We start from the raw sequence: 27,064 nt of genomic DNA, 5'->3' as shown, positions 1-27,064 counted from the left end.
GGAAGCCATCGTTCTTATGATAATCAAAATCTAAATATATACTGTATATTTTAATCTTGTTTAAAAATAATCTACCTAACGATGATGTCACTGGTGGACGGTTTTCTGAACTGTGGGACACAGACAGAGTAGATTAGTTTTTTTTTAAATATATTTCAAATATATTTCATGAGGACCAATTATATGAAGATGGGTTGAAAACTGCTGAAGTGATCCTTTAAGATTAACATCTTAAACTAGAAGGAATGCAAGCACAAAGAACACGCACACACACACAAAAAGAAAAGAAAAACTATATCCAAAAACTTTCCGGTGCAAAGCTCCAAAGGCATATCATGTACGGAATGGTAGCCAATACTCACATTCTGTCTATTCAGGCACTTCTTATTTCATTATTGTAACAGGCAACATGACCACCGGACGCCTTTCGGCTACAAAGCCTTCCATCAGTGCAAATTATCGATTATGCCGAGAAAGACTTTGTAGCCGAAACCCGTCCGGTGGTCATGTTGCCTGTTATACATTAATAAAATAAGAAGTCCCGGAATGGACAGAACCTGCTGGCTATCACCCATTTCATCCTAGACAGGATAATACACATCCTGGTGTACGGCACGGTGCACTCCATGAATACACAACATGAGTTCACAAGTTTGCAAAAATGCTATCTCTTGCCATGCATCTACATTAAGGCAATGACAACCTGACTTTATTACTGAAATGACTGCATTTGGCAGTGGTTAAATAAACTGTGAGCATGTGTCTGGATGTATATATTTGTATATCTATGTACTGTACAGTATGTATGTATGTGTATCTGTGTGTGCGTGCGTGCGCACGCGTGCGTGCGTGCGTGCGCGTGTGCGTGTGCGTGTGTGTGTGTCTGAGTAATCATCAGACCAGTTAAATGGGAAACATGGCCACTCATGCTCTTGTAAGTCTCCTATACACCATATAAAGCCTCTGATGGCCTCACAAGTAAAAGTTTGATTCCCGCCAGGGACACTGTGGGTGCTGGGGCGGTGTTTTCACCTCCGTGTCATCAGCGGCAGCGCCCATACCCTCGGTGGGGTTGGCGAAAGGGCTTTTCTGTGTGGAGTTTGCATGTTCTCCCCGTTTCTCCTAGGGTAGGAGTCGTAGGACTAGGTACTGTACTGAACTCTAGTGCAAACCCCAGGTCACACAGCGCTATCTGACCAACAGTGCCACCCCAGGTCACAGAGAGCTACTGCAGCTGTCTGTGCTGAAATGGACACACACACACACACTGAAGGAAGCATGAGGTCAGTTCGGGGCTCTCCCCAGGTTGTCAGAGGGAGAGTAGCGCCCAGGATTACAGATTAGGCGATTGGCACCAGCGGAAAAATGGGTTACAAAAATGATGGGATAAAAGCATATATAAAGCCTGTGATGCTAGGGGGTGGGGCTAGATACACTATAGTAAGGCCTCTCATCTTATTCGACCCTCATCAACTGTGCTGCCAGTGATTTCCAAAATATCTGGGAAATATGTGGGGGATTTAAATCCCATCCATATGTGTCACTCTGACCGAGTAACATCTCCCCAGACTGTCCTTTCAGACAAAGACAAAGACAACATTGATTGTTTGGTTATGGCCAGCCAAAGGGCACTCAACCCACCTAAGGGCAAAACCATCTCTGTGACATTCAGCATAAATCCACCTCCCGCATTCCTCTTCTCCTGCGTAGCCAACACGTGTGACACTGTGACAGTGAGAGAGTCCTGAATACAGTCAGACATTCTGTACAATGGAGCCATCACATTGCTGTCATGGTCAAGACACATACCCGAGGAGGTTGAGATGGTCTACGCAGTGACAACCTCAGACCTGGCAATAATATCTAGGTTATCGAAAGAACAGATGATCCGGGCACTCAAGAGTAAGGAATAGCCTTAATTTCATTACAAGCCTATATATTATCTAGGTTATGTTCGCCAGAGGACGCCTTCCCAGCGTGGCAGGGTAACCTGCTGACACAGGCTTCATCAGATCGGACAGCGTGAGGTCAGAAATGTGCCTGCCAAATCATCACTGGCCGGTCATATTCCAGTTGCAAAACCCACTCACTACCCACCCTCCAAGACAGAATAAGAAGAATCACACTGAGGGACTCAGAAGGCCAGAACCTAAATATCCAATCAGCTAACCCGAAGTAACACTCAACTTCAGATAAAGCATACAGAAAATCCCCCATACAATTCCTAATAAATCTTCTAAATGACGAATTAGAGTAGAATGTACATTTTAAACATACTCAATGTAGTTTGGGCTATTGATGTGTATTGTATATTGTGGGTTACTGTAAATATTTACATATTTCAGTTTTGTAAACTGCGATGTGAATGTGAAAAAAACATCAACAGCATAGTGTGTGTGTGTGTGTGTGTGTGTGTGTGTGTGTGTGTGTGTGTGTGTGTGTGTGCGCGCGTGCGTGCGTGCGTGCGTGTGTGCGTGTGTGCGTGCATGCGTGATGGAGGCTAGTGTGCAGTCAGATATTTACTCTGGACTATTGAGACTGCTGTCTCAATACTGTCTCAAGTCCAAACCGAGAGTCTGACTTTCCCCACAAACCACAACCTAGACCAGAATTACATTCCTATTAATGTAATCAACTGATATTGTAAAGTATGACTTCAACCGGGTCTCGCTGCCTGGACAGCTGCAGCCACAGCATCTGTCTAATCAATTATTGCCATCATCAAAGAACCATCATGATGATGCCAATAGTTGCCATAGTTTCTGGAGAATGTTCAATAAGCTTAGCGTTACCTGGTAACGAATACCATTTTCGGCCAGTGTTTTGGCTAACAATTCTATGGAAACCAAACTCAGTTCAAGGAAGATAAAACTGAATTACTGCAGACGTAATAATGTTACAGATCCATTAATATTCATAAGATACAGTATATCAGAAGAAAGGCTTTTAACCTGGAAATCAATCATATGCTTTTTGGATTCATTTAAAGCATAATCAAGTACAATATCGGTTGAGTTGAATGATCGCATAGTAAGTGAATGACGGAATGAAGGAATGACTAATAAATACTTAGATCCGTTCCATTAAGGGATCAGTGTGCTATATAAATATTATTAGGCACACAATAGGACCATGCTAGACAGCTTAGGCTTATTTTGTTTCAGAGCTCCATGTGGTGTTTCTATCAAACTGAAAATATCAGACATCATAAAGGAGAAACGCGGCACGTTTTAGGGGACAGCCATCATCATACCTGGCTGTCACAGCCTTCATGAACTCTTCCACCAGGTCGTCGTATGCCTGGCCGCGCACCCGCTTATGCCTGAGCCCGATGTAGAGAGGGTCCTTCAGCAGCTCCTGGAGACCAGATGGAGAGAACAGGTGAGAGCAGCACGGGGAGGAAAGAAGAGACCGGACAGGAAAGAAGAGAAGAGAGAGGAGAGGAGAGTTGCTTTTTCCATTTTGTTTCACACATCATGGATTATTATGACTATAGGTTTGGGTACTGAAATTCCGTAACAAGCCAGAATCAAATCTAAAATGCCAAGTACCAGGTATATACCCACGAAAACACATTTTGTTTTGGTTCTGCTTATAGGTTTCATAAGGCTACATAATTATAGCTATCTGCCAGGGCCCATGGCTTGCAGGCTACATAACATTACACAACAGATGTTGTGTATCAATCCGTTTATACAATATCCTGTGTAGCATGCATGCATAAAATAAGTGTAGTGTGTAGTGTAGTCCTTTCACCCCAAATGCACTCATTTTATTACCAACACGAACAGGGTGTCACAGCTACCTGTCACTGCAGTGCACACTGGAGGTGCTAGTGAGGAGCCTACAGTTCCTCTAGAACTGACTGATCATTAATTAACACCACTCCGGCACCTGTTTCATCATGGCACTCTGACACCATCATTGGACAAAGATGTTTGTATTTTGGGGCTGGCCGAACCCAAGGGGAATAGCCTGTTTTGGAAGTATAGCCTGTTTTGGGAGATCGTATTATCCTCTTTGGAGGATAACATTAGGCACATCCGATGATGTGTATATCTTAGACTTCTGTCCTGGTCTGAAGACGTTATGCAAGCTAGCAGTTTTTCAGTATGGTCTGGAGCAGTCTGGACTCCCACATCATATCAGGTGGGAACTGGCAGCCATGACTACCAACAGCAACAGCAAAAAAATATAATATATTTACATTATAAAATGTAAATATATGAAGCATGTGGGATTATTTTTTTGCATCCCAGTCCAGTGATCCACAGATCAGACCAGTGATTTGCAAGATTAGTCCGAACAGACAGGCAGACAGACAGGGGTGTGTGTGTGTGTGTGGTGTGTGTGTGTGTGTGTGTGTGTGTGTGTGTGTGTGTGTGTGTGTGTGTGTGTGTGTGTGTGTGTGTGTGTGTGTGTGTGTATATGTGTGTGTTACAGGTCGCTATCCTAGCCTTGCTTACATACTTTAGCTGCAAACATGCCCTCCTGTGCAATGGCTGATATGGAAACACTGGGAACATATGAGCTTTAATAATCACTGTCTCAGTCATACAGTTTTTTTTAAACCAGTCCCAGCTCAAATACAGAGATAGAGGATATACTGTAGAATGAAGTGTGCACGCACGCGCACAAACGCGCACACGAGCTGCGTGCAAACGCACACACACCCAGCGCACACAAACGCGCACACACGCAGCACACACACGCGGCGCACACACACACACACACACACACACCTGTACCTCTCCAGAGGCCTGTGACCTCTGCATGCTGTAATGTGTGCCATGTGTGCCTGATCCCAGAGCCTTGAGAAGCCTCCCATCAGTTCAGATAAAATCAACATTATGTCTCTATGTAAACCTGTCTCAGTCGCTGTCATTTCGAATGCATTGGACTAGTTGAATCCACCTCAAGGCATGGATCATCATTACACGAGTGATGAGTGAATTACTATGTGACCAGTCATACAAAAGAAACCTTGAAGCTAGAGGTATATTTCGCCCTCTTCTCTGCTTGATATGAATCAATCGTAGCAGCAATTTCCTCTTGGAAATAAAAATAAAAGGCAGATTTTTTTCCTGTGGCAAAACATGTGTGTGATCCAACATCTCTGTGATTGAAATACACCAAGACTTCACACAATCACACTTAATGCAGTTTAAAATGCTAATAATGCTGGCTGGCTAGAATGAATCTCCTTTGACTTTGGCCAAAATACACCCAAACGAACCCTCCTCCCGAGCCCGACCTGGATAAAGCCATGTTGGACTGGGCAAGTGAAGTGAAGGAAAGGGTGAAATAAGGTTTAGTTAGTTTCCTTGCTTGAGTATGAAGAGTTTAATCGCCATTACTCACTGCCTGATTTGAGTTCAGAGGCTGTGTACATTTTGTAATACACCCGGCTTCATTTAGTGCCATTTCATGCTTGACATTTTGTTTGGAGTGGTTAACTGGCCTTTCTTGTTGCGTTCCATTCTGGCGTGTAATCATTTTAGTGATGACCAGATTGAAGATCTGGAGAGGCATTGAGTTAAGTAACTGTACCCGCAGAGTTTTACTAAAGCTTAGAAAGAGAGTAATCCTATGTACCTGTTAAACCTGTGAATGATTTCAAGCATCTGTTGGATCTTGGAGAGAAAGGCCGGGGAATTTTTCAAAGAATGTAAATTATGAGAGTATCTCAGCCTCGGAAGAAGTCATTGTATCATTGTATGTCAAATACAAATGAACTAAACGGTCCAACACAAGCCAAAACAAAGATAATTTATACTCTCACACTGAAGTAAATGGAATGTAAAGCATGAAGGCCATATTGAGTGAAGAACGTGTGCTCATAAAACCTCCTGTGTTGCAAGTCTCTCATCTCAGTAGCTTCTCTGCTCATTCACAGTGAAGTGCTGAGAGAGATGAAGGGGGAACACGGTTGAACCCTAACCTCGGTACTTCAGGACTTTGTGGGATGTGACGGATGCAGCGCAGAGGGCAAGATTAGAAGCAGAGGTCAATGGGCATGTGTGTGTGTGCGTGTGCGTGTGCGTGTGTGTGCGTGCGTGCGAGAGAGAAGAGTTGGAAGAGTTTGTTGGAAGTGGATGCTGCTTAGCAGTGATTGATTTCATCTGTGATCTACACATATTATCAGAGCTTTACCTGAGCTCAACATCCTGACACAACATAACTCTGTCTGTGTGAGTCTGTGCGGTTGGCCCGTGTGTCTCTCCATGGCTAATCTTCGCATACTACTGGACCAATCAGTGTCACATTTGTTGTGCACACCAACAGAAGGCCAAGGACTTTAAATATTGAATATTTTTCAAATCGGTCAACGACAACTGCGTCATTCATTTTTTTACATTTATAATAGCAGAGCAATCATCCCCCAGGTTAGGGGATACACGTCTACTATTCCACAATCTCTGAATGCTGGAACAACACCTCACAGAATCTGAGTAACCCATTTGTCATTTCCGTTCATAAAAATATATTTAAAAATATATTTAGAGCTTCATTTCCATTTATGCTAATAATATATTAGGATACATTTGCACGACTGTAAAGACGAAACCGAAGTGGGGAGGAGGCTCCACTTCCGCATTATATTTTACTCATGATAGAGCTTCCGTTGCTCCAGACTGTATGACGGAAGCATTTGAAAATTGCGAGAGGCAACAGTCTGGCAACGCGAGACTAATACGAGTCTAATATAGATGATGTACAAATCTGAATCAAATTGCTAATGTTCCTTTACCATTACCCATCCCAGTTGCAGTATTTGCCCTGCCTCAACAAGGAAAACTCCATTCTCCTTAGACTGTGTTCAAAACCTGAGAGCTGTCAATGGAAAGGATGACATGGTTGCGTGTAGCAATGCTTCGAGTTAAGAGTATCTTTTGTCCTCCGCATCCTCAGGGCAAAAGTTTCAACAGTTCAACTTTAGTAATTAACTTTCATACAAAAAAGGGGCAGAGGTCACTTTGGCAAATGTATAAAGAATCACCGGAGGCAGCCATCACTGCTAGAAACATTCCATGCTCTTTTAGCAGGTCGGAATGTTAGCATAACAGAAAGCAATCTCACGTCTCAACGTTGATGGATTGCTTCCAAAAAGTGTTCAGAAATATTCAGTCGGCTTTAGTTGTTTTGATATGCACAGGCCATCCATTTATCATACTAGTGTATGCTGTACCATTACCCCTTTTGGCCTATTCAGTTGACAGCCTATGAAAAGGTGAACATGGAAAACATTGTGACAGGCTAACGAAAACAAAATGTGCATTTAGATTCGGTTCATCCGACATCTGAAACTATAATGGTTTGTGTGTGATTCCATTTATTCTAATTAAATCACATAAACGATATTATCCCTATTCTGAGCAAAAGTAGGTGAATACTGGGTGAAAAACAGACCTACAAGCTCACAACACGTTGCGTTGCAAGTCGTTGTGAGCTTGTAGATTGGCTATTTTTGCTATTTGACATACAATGAAGTCTGCAGGACTTAAAGTGTTTCGTTAAAGCTCTACACTCTGATAGGTATCATTGCTATAGTGTTTGTTCTGTAATAGGGGTCTCCAGTTCTGTAATTAATAAAAATAAAAATAAACATTTTCAGGTGTGTCACCAATCCAATAAGGAGAGAGCATCACATTGGATGATAGCCTATCAGCTTCAATTTTATAGTCTTTCAATTACAAATTTGTTTCCATGTATTTGTTTCCTCGCTTTCAATTTTGTTTTGATGATTGACTCCACTGTGCCACACTAACATTTCTAACCAAACGGACTTCAAACATGAGAGAATTGGACTGAGCGCGAGTAATTTAGTCTGACCTCGTCGACGTACGAGTGAACTGTTGACATGTGTTGTCTTTCTGTCTGAGATTATCTGCTGTTGATTGGCTGAGCTGTCCTTTGTGTTTTACAGACCCTTCTCTTTCAGAGAGGATTAGCCATTGTGCATGGCAGCACAGTTAGGGTCTGTTAGCAACACCAGGACCCAGTTTCACTGCACCGATATAACCTTTTTGAACATTGATTATGATTAAAAAAAAAAAAAAAGCTTTATTGGTAGTCACACGGTAGCGAGAAAATAAGCGGTGAGAGAGAGAGAGTTGGGGAGTGACATGCAGCAAAGGTTTGCCGGGCCCGGGAATTCTGCCTTTTCAGTCAACACCAAATCTCTTCGCCCCAAAGTAGCTGATCTAGACTCGGGCGGCTGTCGAATAGCGGTGCCGGCACTTAGGCTACAATGTACTCTGAGAGTGTTTTGCAGGTTTGAGTGCCATTCATGATGAACTTTGCTGCTCGTCTCTAGCCATCTCTCTCTCCCCGTTTCCTGTCTGTCTCTACTAAAGGCCAAGACTATATTAAAAAACCCCATTAATGATCTACAAGCTCACAATGCGTCACACAAAGATGAACTGCACTGGCTCAGTAGAAACGGTGCCAGAGATGAAGCGATAGACCTGTTTGAGGTACAGGACTCCCCACTTTGGACACAGGAAAGTCTATCCAGCACACAAGCACCACATTGTCTAGGATGACTTCATCAGCTCTCATTTCATTGTGCTTGTGTGCATGTGTGCGTGTGTGTGCGTGCGCGTGCGTGCGTGTTAGGATTGTATCAGGTGAGATCAGCCACAGGGATACACTGTATGTTGATGTACAGTAGAGTAATAGTTGAACTCGGGTCATAAAATAATTTAGAAACCTAGAGGTTAAAGGAATACGTCACTCCCGAAATTACATTTATTTTATTTTTTCCAATCAATTATTGTCTCCACCAGGCCGAAGGCATGGGGAGAGAGTATGTTTTGCACTCCGTCCGTGTGTGTGTCCGTCCGTCCTTCCTTCCTTCCGTCCGTCTGTTACCAGCTAATCTCCGGCACCGTTAAGTTAGATCGCACTCTTCACCACCGTATGAATAGCGCTGGATTGCTAGTAGACAGAGTAAACAGGAAATTAACCGGAAGTGAAAATGTCAGCCTCCGTCCGCCTCCTTGTAAACAGATTTTTTTTTCTTCCCAGATTGCGTTTTTTATCAAAACAAGATTTATTCACGGCTTAAACTTTACATAGCCATTGTTTACATCTGGTTCACGGCCCACGTGGCAAAGAATTAAAGACAGACCTGGAAAAATATTTTATTTTGTGAGAAAATCGATGTGACGTGAGTCGTCTGGATCTTAAGGTTGCAAGAACAACAGATTTAAGTGAATTACTCTACTAGGCTTATTTAGTCTAAAAATAAACAATACAGACATCTTTTGAGTTAGAATTTTGTTAGTTAAATGAAATGCGTAGGCTGTTGTAAATAGTCTGTCTACTGACAGCTGTCTACTGAATAAACAATACAGACATCTTTTGAGTTAGAATTTTGTAAGTTAAATAAAATGCGTAGGCTGTTGTAAATAGTCTGTCTACTGAAAGCTGTTATCTTAAGCTGTGTGCGCACGTGACCGTCTCTCTTTCTCTCTCTCTCGCTTTCTAAAATAATCCTGTAATGACAGTCATTTCAGTAATTAGCTACCTACTGCCTCCCACTCTTTCAGTCCCCATGACGGTCTTTCAACCTGGGCTGTTGTGCTGGGTAACAGGGCTGAAGGACTGGCCTTTCAACCTGTGCTGGGTAACAGGGCTGAAGGACTGGCCTGCTTCCAGTTCCTTCCATATGATGCAGGTCAGAACCACGCCGCACTGCCACTCCATTTATCCCATTACGTCTCATTTGCCTTGTCATCTCTTTAGAATAATAGAAAAATGTTAAAGTATGCCTCAGCCAAATACACTTTTAAATAAATACCTCTCTTCTGGTTGCATTATCAGTAAGCACACGCTGCACGCACGCGCAAGCGCACGCGCACGCGCACGCGCACATGCACACACACACAAGACAGTTTAACAAAAAACTAAATGAGTGTGCACTTAGGTGAATTTGTGTGTAGTGTACGTGGGTGCATACCTGTGTGTGTGTGTGCCTGCGTGCGTGCATCATGTGTGTTGTGTGTGAGCAGTGAGCAAGGGTCCATTCTCCTGCTCTGGCAAGCAAGGGAAATTTGTTAGGAGAGCGTGCCTTGTCTGGGCGTCGTAAACCCTAAGAGCTCCTTATAGGTGTGTGCGCGCGTGTGTGTGTGTGTGTGTGTGTGTGCGCGCGCGTCACGTGCATGCGTGTTTTTCTGTGGGTGATAAATTGGTTTACTTCTCTGTGCTCCTGGAGCTTTCCATCTGCAACCACTTTAAGCGATTGGACAACAACTGCAGGCGCATCTCCTCTGAGAGAGTGTTTTTACTGGGTGATTTAATACTTGTGCTAAATGCTGTGCGCCGGTATCGCGCATCAAAAATACAGCAACACACACACACACACACACACACACACACACACACACGTTGCTGGCAACAGGTACAGCACAAAGTTGTCTGAGGACACACGCAGAAATGACTGGATCAAAGCGTCTGAGACAGCTTGTTAAAGTCATGTTGTAAAGGCAATAAAAAGTATTGTTCCACACCCGGACAACCCTGATCAGCATGTGCTTTCTCCAGAGGGCCTCTGCTGTTGGTATTATCACCCCGGCCGGGCCAGGGGCACAATCGCTCGAAGAGAGCTAGCGTTCACGTAGCGTGAATGCCAATAGAGAAAGGGGTGAAAAGCTGTCTGTAGTAGGCCATAACTCTATGAAACACCAGATCCGATGCCACCAACTGAAGTAATGCTATATCTTTTATGAAATTTCACTGGAGACTAATAATGTTTCTTTTATTATATAGGCTGGAGCCTTCTGATGTGGCCCTTGGAATTATAGCACAGTATGATGAAGTGTGAATTGGGTCTGAGCAGCAGAATAGGACATGGATATGTCAGACACGGGTCCATCCAAGGTGCATTGGCATGGCCTCCGTTAGCCTTTGTTTGTCCAATTTTCTCACGTTGCGTTCGTCTCCTTTTCAGCCGCAAATGTATGAAAAGCATGTCTTCACTATGTCATTCACAGATCATTTGTATGGTCGAGCAGTCTAGGAAATAATGGGTCTGTTAGTTTGTCTGTGTATCTGAGGCTAATCTCTAACTGCTGGACCAACCAGCCCAAAAGGAAGTGGGCAAGGAAGTGCCTCCTTGCCCACTTCCTTGCGCAAGTGCCTCCATGCATGTTATTCATATTATATATTTGTTTTTAATTTAACTTTAATTTGATAATGGACTTCAATGGCAGTTGGATCTGGCAGAAAGCTTGCTCGAATATGAAGTAATTATGTCATAGATACATCATAGATGACATAATGATGCCATAGACTGGCCCTGATACCCTGAAGAAGGCAGTTGCACACTTGCATCTGCCGAAACGTTGTTTTTTACTCTCTGCCTCCGTTTTCTAATAAAGTATCGGCACTTTGGCTACGAGTGTGTGCGGCCACCTTTGTCTTTTCAAGACTTCACATTCAGATACACTGGCCAGTGGCCACATGAAGTCTGAGATCACATTCAGATACACTGGCCAGTGGCCACATGAAGTCTGAGATCACATTCAGATACACTGGCCAGTGGCCACATGAAGTCTGAGATCAATGGAGTTGTGCCCTTATAGCTCTACCCTTTGTCTCCAACATCTACCTTCAGACATTAGTACCCTGGGCTGAAATCAACTACACAGGTTGGGGTAACCAAAGTCAGGAGGTCAAAGTTTAGGATAACGATGAACGATAATGAAGTACTGTCACCTCATAAACACATGAAAAACTGGGGGAAATTATCTTTAATTATATTCTTCTGATGAAATACTTTGGGGCATGTAAACAAGGCTTTTATTTAGTGTCCATGTTATGTTGGAATCTCATTCCAATCTGATAAATAATATGAAAGAAATATTGCCCATGACCCCAAGTAAACACAATTGTCTATGTGTGTGTGTGTGTGTGTGTGTGTGTGTGTGTGTGTGTGTGTGTGTGTGTGTGTGTGTGTCTGTGTGTGTGTGTGTCAAGCAATTTGCGCTCTGTGGCTGCATTTTGGCACCAACTGTATACAGTCAAATTCAGAATTGACCCATCAAGCTGCCTTCACACAGGTGGAGAAGATACAGTATTTTTGAGTCGCTTCATTCGAAAAGAGAACTTCGCCCGAGATGAGATATTTCAACTTGAGTGACGATGAGGAAGAGGCGAATTTCCCGGTTCACCTCATTCATGGCGCCTGGTGCAACAACTCGTCATTTCGCATCTTTCCATTGGCCATTGTATGTAATCGTGCGATTCGCGCCACCCACATCAAAATATCGTCACCCTCCGGTGTGAACACATTCACAGTTAAATGAACACTGGGGTTTTTACAGCATTATAGTAGTATATACTGTGCTGTATGTTCAGCAGCTAGTGCCCTGGGCAGCAGGCATCTGGTGCTGCTACGCCCTTTTCCAAAGCCAGGATGACATGGTATTGGTAAAAGTACACAGAGACCTTTATATATAGAAGTGTACACAGACTATTCTTAGCAAGCTCCAGCTTAAGACTACAGACACGTGCTGTCCTGCCCAGGCCAGAGGATCATCTTTCCACTGTGAAAGCGAATAAGGCTCTACCATGGATACCATGAGTGGGGAAACAGGAGACAGAGGGGTGGAGGGTGTGTTCCGCTAGGATGGCTGGCAGAGGTGTACAAAAGTACTCAACCCCAGTACTAGTACTAGCAGGCCCGCGGGAAGTACTTTACACTCGCAGGGGCTGAGCGTCTAGTAGGGTGTGCGCGCGCGTAGCGCGCGCCGCAAAAATGCGCGTGCACGCGCATCATGCACGCGTATTTTCGCGCATTTTCACGCGCAAACGTGGCCTTTACTTTCCCTCTCCACACGCAAGTTATATGAACGAACTGACACAGGCAATTAACCAGGATAAGGTGCCAATACTGTGATACAGCATATTTTCTTCTTTTTTTTCTTCTTCCCCTCCTGTTCGAGGGGGGGCTGTGCCTGGGGGGAGGGGGTGCTACAGCCCCCCCAGCACCCCTACTTCCCTCAGCCATGAGTACTAGTATAAATACTACTCCGTCGTCAAGTGAAAGTTGCTCAGTCAAATTTGTACTTGAGTTAAGCTGGATTTCGACTGCAGCCTTAGCACCACTAACCTGACTCCGCCAGATAGGGCAGCAGAGGGTTCCCCCCTCCTGCTCCCATCTGGGAACTCTCAGGCAGACTTGATGCCCGGCCACAAACCGGCCTGGCCAATCAGGGGCAGCTAGAGGCGGGATCAAGGCATACACAGTGCTGCCTTGATCCCGCCTCTAGCTGCTGCTGATTGGCCCCATCTGGCGGAGTCAGGTTACCTCACCTCCCCCTCTGGAGAGAATGGCCACCCCCTTTGTAAGGACATCGGTGGAGGTAACAATGTAATGTAGATGAGTGGCCAACTGTCCTGTATACACATGCAAATCACCCGTGCAGGAGTTCTCCAGCTATTGGTAAAATGGACCCTTATAACTGTGATTATAATTCAATATAAACGATTATAATATATTTCAACTGTCGTAATTATAATACACTATAAAGTATTATAATGTATTACAACTGAAATCATATAATACACTAAAATACGATTATAACAGTGATTATAAAGTATTGTCATGTATTACAACTATGATAATTATAATACACTCAAATATATTGAGGGTGATTATATGATCCTGGTCTAAATAAAAAGTCAGTGAGTGATGAGTCAGTGAGTCAGTGAGTGAGTCATTTTTAAGTGTTTGGCTCCGCTTAGCCTAGCTCAGAGACCCACCCTGGGGATGGTATACTTTTTAGGCCCTCATTTAGTACCACTTTGACACCACTCAGCCCAATTCCGTGTAGTGGAAACGGTGGCACAAGTTGGTGCTGTGGAGTGGTGTGCGGCCATGGCAGTGGAAATCGGGCTTTAGAGTACTGGAGTACTTGCTTAAATTTTTTATTCAAAAGCACTCCACTTTTTTTCATATCAACGCGTTAGTGTATTGAAATTTCATTCATTTCCCGAGGAGTTGTTGAGTGAAAGTCACAAGTATCCAAAAATACAAATACTAAAGTAATGTACAGATACTAAACAAACAATTACTTAAGTATTACTTAAGTACAATACTCAAGTAAATGTACTTAGTTACTGTCCACCATGCTGGCTGGTACAATAGTACTGTGCCATCACTGACTGGCAAAGGAAAGAGGTGCTTTCCTAGCTGGCTTCTGTCACTGGAGCTGCTTAGCTCACTCGTGTACAAGGGTGTTTCCTGGTTGCAAAGTGTGAAAAAGTTTTCCTAACTGTCATACACAGCACAGCATACTCCTGAGTGCTAAAGTTAACCACATGAACCCTGGGTAGCGTCCCTATTCTGGGCTTGTCATAAAACTATCAGCAAAAATAGGTAAATATTCCCTCAAAAACTGGCAAAAATTTGGCAAAAACAGCAGATCTGCAAGCGCACAACCCCATATTAATGGTCCGTTGTCGAGTTTGCAGATCGGTTATTTGCGCAATTTGGTGTGGGCTACAGTACAACAAAGTATATAGTATATATATAAGTGGATAATATTAATCTTAACAATGAGGAATGTACGTGGCTTCATTTCCTCTTCCGATATGCCCCGCAGATTATAACGTTTAAGGATTTCCGAATACAAGTGGGTATGAATTTGAAGTAGCCGTTCTGCTAATCCGCATAAGTGTTGGTACTTGTCAGACGCAGCATGTAAAAGTAGATGTTTACATTCCATGTCAGACCAGGTGTGTTAATCCTCCTCACCTCATTGTCTGTGCCCACGTCGAGCAGCACCGGCAGGCACTGTTGTGGCGGCATGCCTCCACAGGCCGTGTAGAGGGCCAGCTTGCCCACAGGAATGCCCATGCCATAGCAGCCCAGGTCCCCCAGGCCCAGGATCCTCTCTCCGTCCGTCACACACACCGCCTGTCAATGACCGTGACGGTTAGTGATAATACTCCGTTAGCCATGCTATAATTGCAGGGGTTCTCAACGTTTTAGGCTGGGGACCCCCGGAAATGCTTTGTGTCTCGCAGATAAAATCATTAAGGAAAGATTATGCGTGCAATGTAAACTCTTAATTTCCATTTTCTAGCCATACAGTTGCAAAACTTTTAATAATTTCGGGACCCCCACAAAATAATTTCGTGATCAACCGAGGGGTCGTGACCCACACGTTGAGAACCCATGTGCTAATGGACAACATAATCTCTATAAGTGGACCGCCGGGACTTTGTAGAGCGGTAGATAAACACCTAGCGTTGGTGAAAACACGCCACTGGGAGAAAAAAAACCCAAGCTATTTGATATTTCAGTAAACAGGATTTAACATGAAAATAAATACCAGCGCAGCACAGCGTGTGTCCATTAACTCATAACAGTGTTCCAGCAGAACTCTGCCCCCAATCCCATTTCCACTGTACCCCTGGGCTCTTTGGCTCTACGGGTGCTCACTCGTCACCTAAGCAGCGGCAAATAACAGTTCTCGTGAGTGTGATTAATAGTGAAGGAAAACATTGATTGTGTAACATTTAAGGCCATCACCAAAGGCACCGGATTTTCCTGCTCGTGAGAAGTGCTTGAATGGTGTGACGCAGAACGCCCTGGCGTACAGCTTTTATGGGATGTTGTAATTTATTTTATTTTTTTCCTCTTTTTTTCCGGTTTAACTTCTTTTAATATGTAACATGCATAATTCATTTTATTAAAAAGGTGCGCTACATTGCTTTCATGGGGATTCACTCATTTCCTTAATGCGATTGCGTGGGTGGGTTTTTGACAGAAACGCTGCCTAAGGCCTGTCCCTGTTTTGGCTCTCGTTTGCCCTTTCTTTATTGAGAAGTTAAGTCGGGGCATATTTGAAGAGTTTATGATCTGTGAGAGGCAGTGTGGCAGCAGCAGCGACGTAAATGCCATCCTGTTGACAGCCGTGAACAGGTGGCTCATGCTGCACATTCTATATCTGACATGCCGAGAATACCTGGCACCTTTCGTCATGCCATACATGACCCGAGTCATGAATTGCAAATTGCTGCAATTTGGTCAGTGGTTGCACCTTGCATACTCTTCATACTCACCAGTGTCAACACCAAGCAAGGCCTTCTTGATCTAATATTTACGAGTTGACAGAGGATCATAATAGTGGTCACTGATGGAGGAATGACTTACTCGTATGTCCATCTCGGGCCAGCTCTGGAGCAGGGTGGAGATGTGACCACGGTCATGGATAGTGATGAAAAGTCCCCTGAAATAGATCAACAGAGAAAAGTGAAAAATCAGCGAGACAGAAGGTGGCTTTGAGATCATTTCCAATAGTCATCAAGTCACTAGGAAACACAACTACAGCAACAACTCAAATGCTGTCTTTGACATAAAAACAAATCCGCTGGAACAAAAACAGCTTTTAGGCCTTTCAGAGAAAGTTGGGGTTCCGAGTTTACAGCTGTCTGTCAAAACTTCAGTATTAAATATAAACCACTAAATGCTGATAACACTTGGAAGACTGACGTTGAGGCCCAGGAAAGCTATAGGCTCTCTGAGGAGAGTCTGTATTGGACCACTGAACCCTCCAACCCACGCTCTTATTCATCCATTCTACCCATACTCCCTCCCCTCCCTCCCTGTATCTATGGCAGATGTGTCCTTTGCTCCAGGAGTATCCCATGATAAAGAGATAAGGCCCATGTGTGGGATCCGGCCCCTCGGCCCGATCCAGTGAATACATCTGGTTGCGATGTGTACTGTAGGCACCATCTCCTCCATGTGTGCCAGCGGCAGTAAAAAACATCACAATTTGTAAAAAATAAACCCATAAACACTGACAAACCTAGGATCCCAGGACAAACGGAGGTGGAAAAAGAAAGCGAGAGGGGGGTGGGTGGGTACTTTGAGCGTGGTAACAGCCCAAAACACTGTTAAAAGGCACTGGTATGTGAGAAGGAAATAGAGCAAGAAGAAAGAGATGAATGTAAAAGTGTCATGTAAAACGCCTTGATAGATTGACTTGATGAGGCACGCCATGCTGTCAGTTCCTATTCCTAATGTCTGTTTATTGACCATTACTAGGTCAAATGACCATATTCACAAGGCGCAGACAGCTTTGTCTTAATGTTGCGTTCACACTGGCAGCTACAAAGCTTCAGGCTACCATTTCAATGGAATGAAGATGCAAAGCAACGCTCAACGTTTTTGCAGTAGCTGCTACAAAATCTACAAAGCTACAAGCCAAGTTCAGCTGGCTTCAACTGCAGCTACAACGCAACAAAACGAAGTGTTGTTCAACCATTTACACTCCTCTTCTGTCTTTCCACAATTCCTGATTGGGGAAACTAATTATTTCCGTCAACCAGTTCTGTCTCGCTCTTCAGACGAATGCTTGACGTCAACGAGCGAGGCGATCAACACTTCAACATCGACTCAGTGACAGATATACTGCGTGGCTTTGTATCTTTTGTAGCTGCCTGTGAAGTTGAACACAGCATAAAGGTAATGCAGAGTGCAACACTGTACCACTTTGCAGTGGTGGAAAGTAACGAATTACAGTACTGTACTTAAGTACAATTCTGAGGTAATTTTACTTTAGTTGAACAGTTCCAATTTTCAATACTTCCAATCCACTACTACATCTCAGAGGCAAATATTGTAGGCCTACTTTTACTCCACTTCACTACAGTTATTTGAAAACTTGTCAGATTTTAATACATTTTATAGATGTAGGATTTTGTAGGAAAAAGCTTTCGCACACCTATAAATCAGGCTTACAGTTGGAGGCCATCGATATTGTCCTTTTCTTTTTGCTGAGGTTTGCGTGATCTGCGCAAAAGGACAGTTAACCCATTTTGGGCGGGAACCCCTTTTGGTGTTTTAAACATTATGTTATAATTTAGCTATTGAAAAATAGCAGGTCTGCTATTTTTGAAAAATCGTGAAAATATTTATTTCAGAAAACTGGAGGATTTAGAAGGATTTTTTTAAATGTTGAGGTCAGGCCTAAATGGGTCAAATGATAAGGGACAATATCGGTGGCACCCAACTGTATAAATCAGGCTTATGCACAGGCCAGTGGACACCAATGAAAGGAATGAAAATACAGGCATTCTTCAGGCATGCCTGAAGAAGGTCCGGAGGGACTGAAACGTTGCATTATTAAAAGAAAATACTCACGTACCGAGCAGAGACCCAGTGTGCGGGTGTATTTTCATTCCTTTCATAGATATACCTTGTGACATTCTGCATAACAAGTACTTTTACTTTTGGTACTTTAAGTATGCTTTGATGCCAATACTTTTGTACCTTGGTTTGCCATACCGTTTACTTGTAACAGAGTATTTCTACATTGCAGTATTGATACTTTTTACTTAAGTAAAGAAATGTAGTACTTTTTCCACCACTGGTACTCCGAGCTGGTTTGAGGGTCAGGTGTCAACGAGCACATGAGCACAATGTGCAGAGGCCGAGTGGAGACCACATGAGCACAATGTGCTGAGGCCGAGTGGAGACCACATGAGCACAATGTGCAGTGCAGAGGCCGAGTGGCGACCACATGAGCACAATGTGCAGTGCAGAGGCCGAGTGGCGACCACATGAGCACAATGTGCAGTGAAGAGGCCGAGTGGAGACCACATGAGCACAATGTGCAGAGGCCGAGTGGAGACCACATGAGCACAATGTGCAGAGGCCGAGTGGAGACCACATGAGCACAATGTGCAGAGGCCGAGTGGAGACCACATGAGCACAATGTGCAGAGGCCGAGTGGAGACCACATGAGCACAATGTGCTGAGGCCGAGTGGCGACCACATGAGCACAATGTGCAGTGCAGAGGCCGAGTGGAGACCACATGAGCACAATGTTCAGTGCAGAGGCCGAGTGGCGACCACATGAGCACAATGTGCAGTGCTGAGGCCCAGTGGAGACCACATGAGCACAATGTGCAGTGCAGAGGCCGAGTGGCGACCAAGGCTCAACATGAAAAGGCGTCATATTAGTTCTCTTGGGAAAAGCTCTAAGCCTAAAACATAACATCTACTGCGAAATTCAACCACTGTGTGAAAGCTATAGGTTTCAGGTCAGTTTCTGTGTTTTGGAGCATTGGTTCTCGAACTTGTTCATGTCAAGGACGCCCAAATTGACACATATCATCCCGAGGACACCCATTTGAAGATTTTTACATGGTCTAGCAGTGACAAGGACACCCAGTTTGACTTGCATTAGGCCCATTTAATGGCATTTCTATCTTTGCGACCGCAATTTATATTGTAAAATCAACATTAATTTAACTCAATTTGTTAGTTCCACTAACAAATGGAACCAAATGTACCCTAATGGGTCCATTTGGTTCCATTTGTACACTCTCAGAGTTACAGTCCAATAAGGGTCCATTTGATTCCTCACTATCATTTAGCTGGGGACCCCCTAGAACTCCCTCAAGGACCCCTGGGGGTTCCCGGACCCCATTTTGAGAACCACTGTTTTGGCATATATATGAGATGTGTGTGCATATGTGCGCACGTTCGCGCGCATGTGCGTATGTGTAAATAGATGCCGAGCCTGCTGATGGATGATCAGTCAAGAGTTCGAGTCACATGATCCCAGTTAAAAGGCTGACACAAGACACATGGTAGCCCATGTGTCACTATAGCCACAAGGCTCAACATAATTATTTGGCCTTCAATCGCAAACTGTGTTTTCATTCCCACTTTATAGCTGGATCTGTCATGAGTTTGAGTCTTTCCAAAGCAAGAGAGGAGAGAGAAACCAGAAACCAGTAACAGTGGAAGTAAACATACAAAAAAAGAGAGGAGAGAGAGATAGATAAGCATAGTAAGTGAAGTTTGCCCGTCTTGGAGCTATTAAGACAAAGCCTCGTTTCTTTCAGTGCTAAGACCTGTGAGGGTCATACAGAGGTCACTGGACCCAAGGACCTACGGTATGCTATCCTATGCTGCCCAATCACACTAAAACAGGAAGGCCTTTCTCTCGTCTCCAGCCACGGAACGGCTTAAGGTGACCCTACTTAACACTGGTGATCAAACACGCGCACGCAAGCATCCTGTAGCACACATACCATGAGCATTACCACCGTCGGAATGGCGTTTGTTCAGCTGTCAAGAGACTGCGCTGAGGTGGATAGCATATACATTGAATTGTTGCGACAAAAGAAGGTTAGCCAATGGAATACAACCGCCCTAAGGACTACTATCTGTACCAAGTAGACCATTAGCTTTAAACACATCTTAAATCTGATGTAAACTATTGAAATAGTCTTGAGAAAAATGCTGCTATTTGTCCCAAAGTGACTGCAAAAACATTGCTGCAATTTGTTTCCAAAAAGCTGTATACCCTATAACCCTGTATAACATTGTATATAGTGACGCAATGTGACATAGCTGTTTACAAAATGCTGTACACCCTCCGACTTTCCCCATTTTCAACTGTTTTTTTATTATATTTTGACACTTGCTTTGGCAATGTAAACGTATGTTTTTTTCATGCCAATAAAGCTGCTTTGAGTGTGTGTGTGTGTGTGTGTGTGTGTGTGTGTGTGTGTGCGCATGTACAGTACGTGTGTGTGTGTGTGAGAGAGAGAGAGAGAGAGAGAGAGAGAGAGAGAGAGAGAGAGAGAGAGAGAGAGAGAGAGAGAGAGAGAGAGAGAGAGAGAGAGAGAGAGAGAGAGAGAGAGAGAGAGAGAGAGAGGAGCGTGCGCGACCTGCTGTGTGTGTTTGCTTGGGAGGGATCACAGAGCCAAGAGGACCTGAGCGGCTGCCAACTCCAGCATTATGAAGGTTTCGGGGAGAGAGAGGGCCATCCGTTCTGAAAGGATAAACGCTTGTTTCCAAAACACAGGTGTTGGAAAACAACTCCTCGAGACGGATGAGAGCAGACAGCCGGGCTAATCTCTGTTTCCAGTACAATGTGAACCAAAATACAGTATATTACAGGAGGATTAACAGTTTACATTTCTGCTCACCTCTATCACCTGCATAATTTATTTATTTTTCCTCACCGTCACTTCAACTTGCTAATTGCTTTCAGGGAATGTGTTGACTATACTGTACGAGTGTAGGTGATCCTAACAAGCTTTGTGAGAGCTGGGATGATGAAGAAGAATGTCAGCTTTGTCCCTATAATAATCAAGCCCCCAGGGAGGGGGGCTTTTTGAAGCACAGTTTTCCAAGTCGCCAATGGTACTGCCATTGACCTCAACAAGTTCATTCATGGACTCAAGCAAGGCGTTCGCTCGAGGAGGTAGTTTGTTTTTGTTTTTTTCACAGTTTTGTTTATTCAAGATTTCAGGGTATACAGTAAATCAAATAATATGACAGTATATGTGACACACCCATATGGAACATACCAAAGAGATAACATGTACATATAAATGTCGTGACCACTATATGCAAAATATTGTGGTAGCATAAAATAAATTGTATAGTCCTATGCTAACAGGGAAGTGATGATAGTTACAAACCACATAACCTGAATCAAGTTTCAAAACAAAAACACAAACGTACGACAAGACAAGACAAGACAACATGGCATGGTTCGAGGAGGTAGTTTGTGACGTAGAGTCGTACACGCATAGAGAGGACACCGACGTGCATGTGGTCATGACCTCAAGACACAATGAATACCCGGAGCCCGGCGGTAGGCTGTCCCTAGGGATGCAAGCACCGGGTGAGTGACTTCCATTGAAATGAGAGGGCGGGAATATACCGTGTATACACCCTCCATCAACACATCATCATTGCTAGTGGTGTAACAATACACAAGGTGTATTGAACCGTTCAGTACAAGTCTTTTGTTTCGGCACGCACTACGAACAGAACGAAGATGCACTCTGCACTAAACTAGGCAACCTAAACTACGTTAAAGGGGAATTTCTCCCTAAACATTTTTTTACAAAATTAAGTTGATAATTATGTATATTGACCAAAAAAATATTAAACAATAAATAAAGATGGGGCTGGAGCTGGGGCTGCTGCTGGGGGGGTCTAACACCAGCTCACGTAGACCAGGAAGAGTGCAGTGTCAACAATGCATGGAGTGTTGCTGTCACATCATCTAGAACATATGTGAACAAAAAACAAAAAACAATTGCGCGATTGAATAGGAGTTCTAGCGTTAGACCCCTCCAGCCCCAGCTTCATCTCCAGCTGCAGCCCCAGCTCCCCTATATCTTTTTTTTTTTTTCAAAATACATAATTATCAACTTACTTTTGTAAAAAAAAGGTTTAGGGAGAAATTCCCCTTTAACTGGCAAGTTGCAAAGTGCTGTCTGCCACTCCCACGACCAAAGATAAACATTACTCCAGTCTCAGTGAGACAAGCTGAGATGGACTATGCTAATTTAAGAGAGACCAGAAGGAGAAGATCAACAGGTCTGGCGTTCCCTGTGAATTATGAGGGCGATGGGTGATGGCAAGAGAGCAGTCTATAAAAAGACAATGTTACGTTGCATCTTCGACACAAGAGTAGGTTAGGTCAGTGGGAATACACCTCAAACATGGCAACTCATTGACTCAGACATCACCCCAGTATTCCTTTACGGGCCTATTAAAAACAGAACTATTTTATTTATTTATTTATTGTACAATACTACTTAATGTAACAACGTTCCATCATTGTTCAATGTATAGAAAGATCATACTTTTTTTATGATGTTGGTTGTGTTAATTAATTTTAAATTAAAAAAAATATCAAGAACATTTCTCTGGCATTTGTACTTTTTTACTGTATTGAACATGTACCGAACCGTGGCAGCATTGTGTCTTATCAAACCAATCCATACATTTGGTGAACTGTTCTACCCGCAGTCATGACTCACAAAGACAGAAGGACATCCCTCTGAACCACAGAGACAGAAGGACATCCCTCTGAACCACAAAGACAGAAGGACATCCCTCTGAACCACAAAGACAGAAGGACATCCCTCTGAACCACAAAGACAGAAGGACATCCCTCTGAACCACAAAGACAGAAGGATGTCCCTCTGAACCACAAAGACAGAAGGATGTCCCTCTGAACCACAAAGACAGAAGGATGTCCCTCTGAACCACAAAGACAGAAGGATGTCCCTCTGAACCACAAAGACAGAAGGATGTCCCTCTGAACCACAAAGACAGAAGGACATCCCTCTGAACCACAAAGACAGAAGGACATCCCTCTGAACCATAATGGTATCTGGAGTTGTAGAAAGCTCATTGTGCTATTCAGGAATCTAGTCTTCTTGCAATCCATCACCATTGTGCTCAAGAAAATAGCAACCTTTTCAATGCAATCATTATAAATTAGCAAGATAATTATTTTTAATACATTGTAACCACACATACAGTATGTGGTGTACACTGTACAGGGTGAGTCCTTTCGGCAAGAAACACTGAGCTTGTTTTTGTGTGCGCACACACACAGAAACACCACACACACACACACACGCGCGCGCGCACGCACGCACGCACGCACGCACTCGGGTGTTGAGTGGCCTGCTAGCTCCTCCTAGGAGGTTGTGTGGTGAAAGCACAGAGGGCAAAGAAAACACCATCACAGCCAAAGTGAAAACCCACAGTTCAGGCTGCTTCCCACATCATGACCCCAAAACACACTGTGAAGTCCAGAAGGCGCCCCCCTCTTGAGCAGTGACCCGTGTCCTCAGCAAACACGAGCAGCAGGGGAGAGGCAACCACTCACCCAGAACACATCCGCCAGCCCCTCACATCACCCCCAAAACCTCATCTCTCACCACTCGTTAGCCATTACCATCGGGTCCAACCGACAGAAGGAGATGTCAATCGGAGAAAAGGGACTGGTCAAACTGGTGCAAGGTCCAAGTGTGTAAATCAAGTGTGTAAATCACAGAAGAGGAAATCGCGGCACTCTAAAATAAAGATGGCAAGACGTATGATATTATGTTAGTGATTTGCTGCCTTAGCCACAGACTCCAGAGGGGGAAAAATCCAATAAAGTGTATCTCAGGATCCACATTGGACTGGCATGGCTCCATTGGACTGGCATGGCTCCATTGTCGATCTCAAACTTCATGTGGAAAGGTTTCAGTTTGATCAGAGCCTTCATGTTTTACTTTGTATTTTATTTAGAAAATATTATTATTATTACAGACAGACACATACAGAATTACAGACAACACAAACTGATCCTCTTATAAACAGCAGGACTTCTACAGAGCCAAGCCCAAATAAACGAAAATCACACGCATAGCATGTAATGTGAGGGGCGTCATTTATCCTGATGATGTTGCGAAGATGTATTTATATTGACCCACATGGTGTCACAAAATACGCCACGTGACGTAATTTGCCATCGACTTGGCCTGAAAGTTTGTACGGAACAAAAGTTGTCATAAAAAGTCCATAGACATGACGTCAAGGGTGGAAAATACAAAGCCAGATGTTGGAGCCTACATGTCTTGTTGAGGAGACAAGACAGGGTCTAATAACTGTGGATTCTCTGTTTACTGCTGTCACAGGCCCTGCTTATACCTACAGTGCTACAGTAGTCTCATCCTGGTTACATCAACATTGTGCTATGCCTCCCATGTCTTGCCCAAAACAGGTATTGTCACTGCAAGGTCACGTTACACCACATCATACCAGGTTACCATCTCTTCTATAGCCTTTAAGACTAGACTCTCACTCAGTCAGAATCTGACAGTTTGTTCCTATTTTTGAGGGCGCTAGCCCCTCCTATGTCAAGCTTTGAGTGTTTGTCCTAACACAAACATTGAATGCCATTGACAATGAATGGCCAGCTTTGAGTGTTTGCGTAAACACAAACATTGTGTAAACACAAAAATTGAAAACGAATGTGAGGACGCAAAATGTGATTGTTTTTGTTTATTACGAATCCCTATTAGTCCTCACTACAGTGAAGACTACTCTTCCTGGGGTCCAAACACGTATACAATCATATTAAAACATAATACAATGGAATTCTGCCATTACATAAATTGGCCGAAATGAGATGATGTACAGTAGGATGTATGATGATAAGAGCACCACTCACTTCACACGGGTATGATTTGGTTCTGACACCATGTTTATTAGTATATTAATGTTTTCGATTTTTACCATGTTGTAAATCTTGACCCTTGGCTTGTTGTGGCAACTAATGGATACCTTCAACCAGAGCCATATAGCTGAGAGAGTTGCGCCATTGAGGGGTCAGAAAACAGCGCTCGAGCGCAGTTCATGCAGCCCTGGAGTGTGACAAGCTGGAGTTTGAAATACATTGTTTTTGTTTATGTAAAAAGGGTGGGTTTCTGATTGGTCGAGGGACAACACCGGGCTAGCCCCCCTCAAAAACATCCAGGAATGAGCGCTGTACAGTATATGGGGGGCAGTGTGTTTGAGAGGTTCTGACCATGGAACAACGGGCCATCCGAGATCTCCATACAAGGAGCAGGCCTGGCACAACTTAGATCAACCGAGACGGACGTTATAGAAAGTACACAGAGACCGACATCACCACTGCTGATGTCACAGACCGATCAGCCCATATAAACAGATATGGTATGCACACTCCATATATGGTCTGGTGAGGTCAGGAGTATGACACGATAAGACGAGATTGGGAAGAGTTAGATAGCAGCGAACGGAAGCATCAATGTCATTGGCAACGAGGCTCACAGTGGACAAGCGAGGACAGGGTGACATCAGTAGTATGATGTGGCATATCTCGAGGAGGGAATAAGCACCGTTACCAGTTCAGGGAGTTAGATTGCTGAGGGAGAATCTAAGAACACTACAAGCAGACCTTGCAGAAGGATCGCCTGCCGATACGGAACAGGGCAGCGGGAAATGACAATGGATCTTACTTTTCTGGGGACTGGGTCTGCCTATCCGTCCCCTCACCGCGGTGCCTCAGCGCTGGTCCTGAGGACCGAAGGAGAATGTTGGCTGTTCGACTGCGGTGAAGGAACCCAGACCCAGATCATGAAGAGCCAGCTGAGAGCTGGTCGCATCACGAAAGTGTTCATCTCTCATTTGCACGGGGATCACCTGTTTGGCCTGCCCGGTCTCCTGTGTACTATGAGTATCAACACCAAACCAAACCCCACCCAGTCTCTACCCTGTGTGGATATTTATGGACCCAGGGGTCTTCGGCACTTCCTCAGGGTGACTCTTGGTCTGACGGGCTCACAGCTTCTCTTCCCGTACGCAGTGCACGAACTGGAACCGACCCCAGACCAGAGTCCACCAGAAGGACAGCTGAGCCTTGAAATGTCAACAGAACGCGGTCCTCTCCACCCTCAGGAACGTCCCGGGAGGACCATTTCCCTGGACGCCTCCACTGACTGCTACCACCTTCTAGAGAATGATAGGTTTGTGGTCAAGGCCTTCAGGTTGTTCCACCGTATCCCGTCCTTTGGGTTCTCCATTCAGGAGCAGGACCGGCCTGGGAGACTGAACACTGAACTTCTTCAGGAGTTGGGCCTGAAGCCAGGACCACTCTATGGGCGCCTGAAAGCCGGCAAGTCAGTGACACTAGAGAATGGACGCGTGGTGTCCTCCAGTGAAGTATTGGAAGACACCATTCCGGGGAGGAAAGTCTGTATTCTAGGAGACTGCAGCTCAGTCACTGGAGAGAGAACATTGCGGCTATGCAACAAAGCAGACATTTTGGTTCACGAGGCCACCCTGGGAGATGAGCACCAGGAGAAAGCAGTGGACCATGGGCACAGTACACCTAAAATGGCTGCAGCAGTTGCCCGGGCTTGCTGTGCACGGAGACTGGTACTGTACCACTTTAGCCAGCGGTACAAGACGTGTGCTCTGCAGAATGAAGGGGATGAGGGTGACATTACAGAACTCAAGAGACAAGCTGAGGATGCTCTACAAGGCAGTGGTATAGAAGTGACTCTGGCCGAGGACTTTCTCACTCTGCCCATACTAATCAAAAGGTCATGTTAATGCCCTAGTCTAGATTTCTGTATTATTTATATAAATAATTAATGTGAATAAATCCCCTGGAAAATAAATAGAACCCACTCACTAGATACAAACGAATGATTTTAATTCAGCAAGTAAGAAAATTGCAATTGCCATTGACAGATA

At 44.2% G+C, this 27,064-nt stretch overlaps 2 protein-coding genes across 2 annotated transcripts in view; one reads left to right on the top strand and one right to left on the bottom strand.

Annotated features, from left to right (window-relative positions):
- Positions 1-27,064, bottom strand: part of me1 (malic enzyme 1, NADP(+)-dependent, cytosolic) — a 117,880-nt gene that overhangs the window by 29,424 nt on the left and 61,392 nt on the right. The window contains exons 4-6 of the mRNA XM_079503059.1: positions 16,169-16,244; positions 14,765-14,926; positions 3,254-3,357 (exon numbers count right to left, since the gene is read on the bottom strand). Of these exons, the coding sequence (XP_079359185.1) occupies positions 3,254-3,357; positions 14,765-14,926; positions 16,169-16,244 (342 nt within the window). The remainder of the gene's footprint in view (positions 1-3,253; positions 3,358-14,764; positions 14,927-16,168; positions 16,245-27,064) is intronic.
- Positions 25,808-26,920, top strand: LOC306924375 (zinc phosphodiesterase ELAC protein 1-like; the record flags this gene model as incomplete). The annotated part of the gene is made up of 1 exon (XM_079502870.1): positions 25,808-26,920. The coding sequence occupies one exon, from the start codon at positions 25,808-25,810 to the stop codon at positions 26,918-26,920; it is 1,113 nt and encodes a 370-aa protein (XP_079358996.1).

The sequence above is a fragment of the Electrona antarctica genome, assembly GCF_951216825.1.
Source record: "Electrona antarctica genome assembly, chromosome: 6".
NCBI classification, from domain to species: domain Eukaryota; kingdom Metazoa; phylum Chordata; class Actinopteri; order Myctophiformes; family Myctophidae; genus Electrona; species Electrona antarctica.
This window is presented reverse-complemented; position numbering and strand designations above follow the sequence as displayed.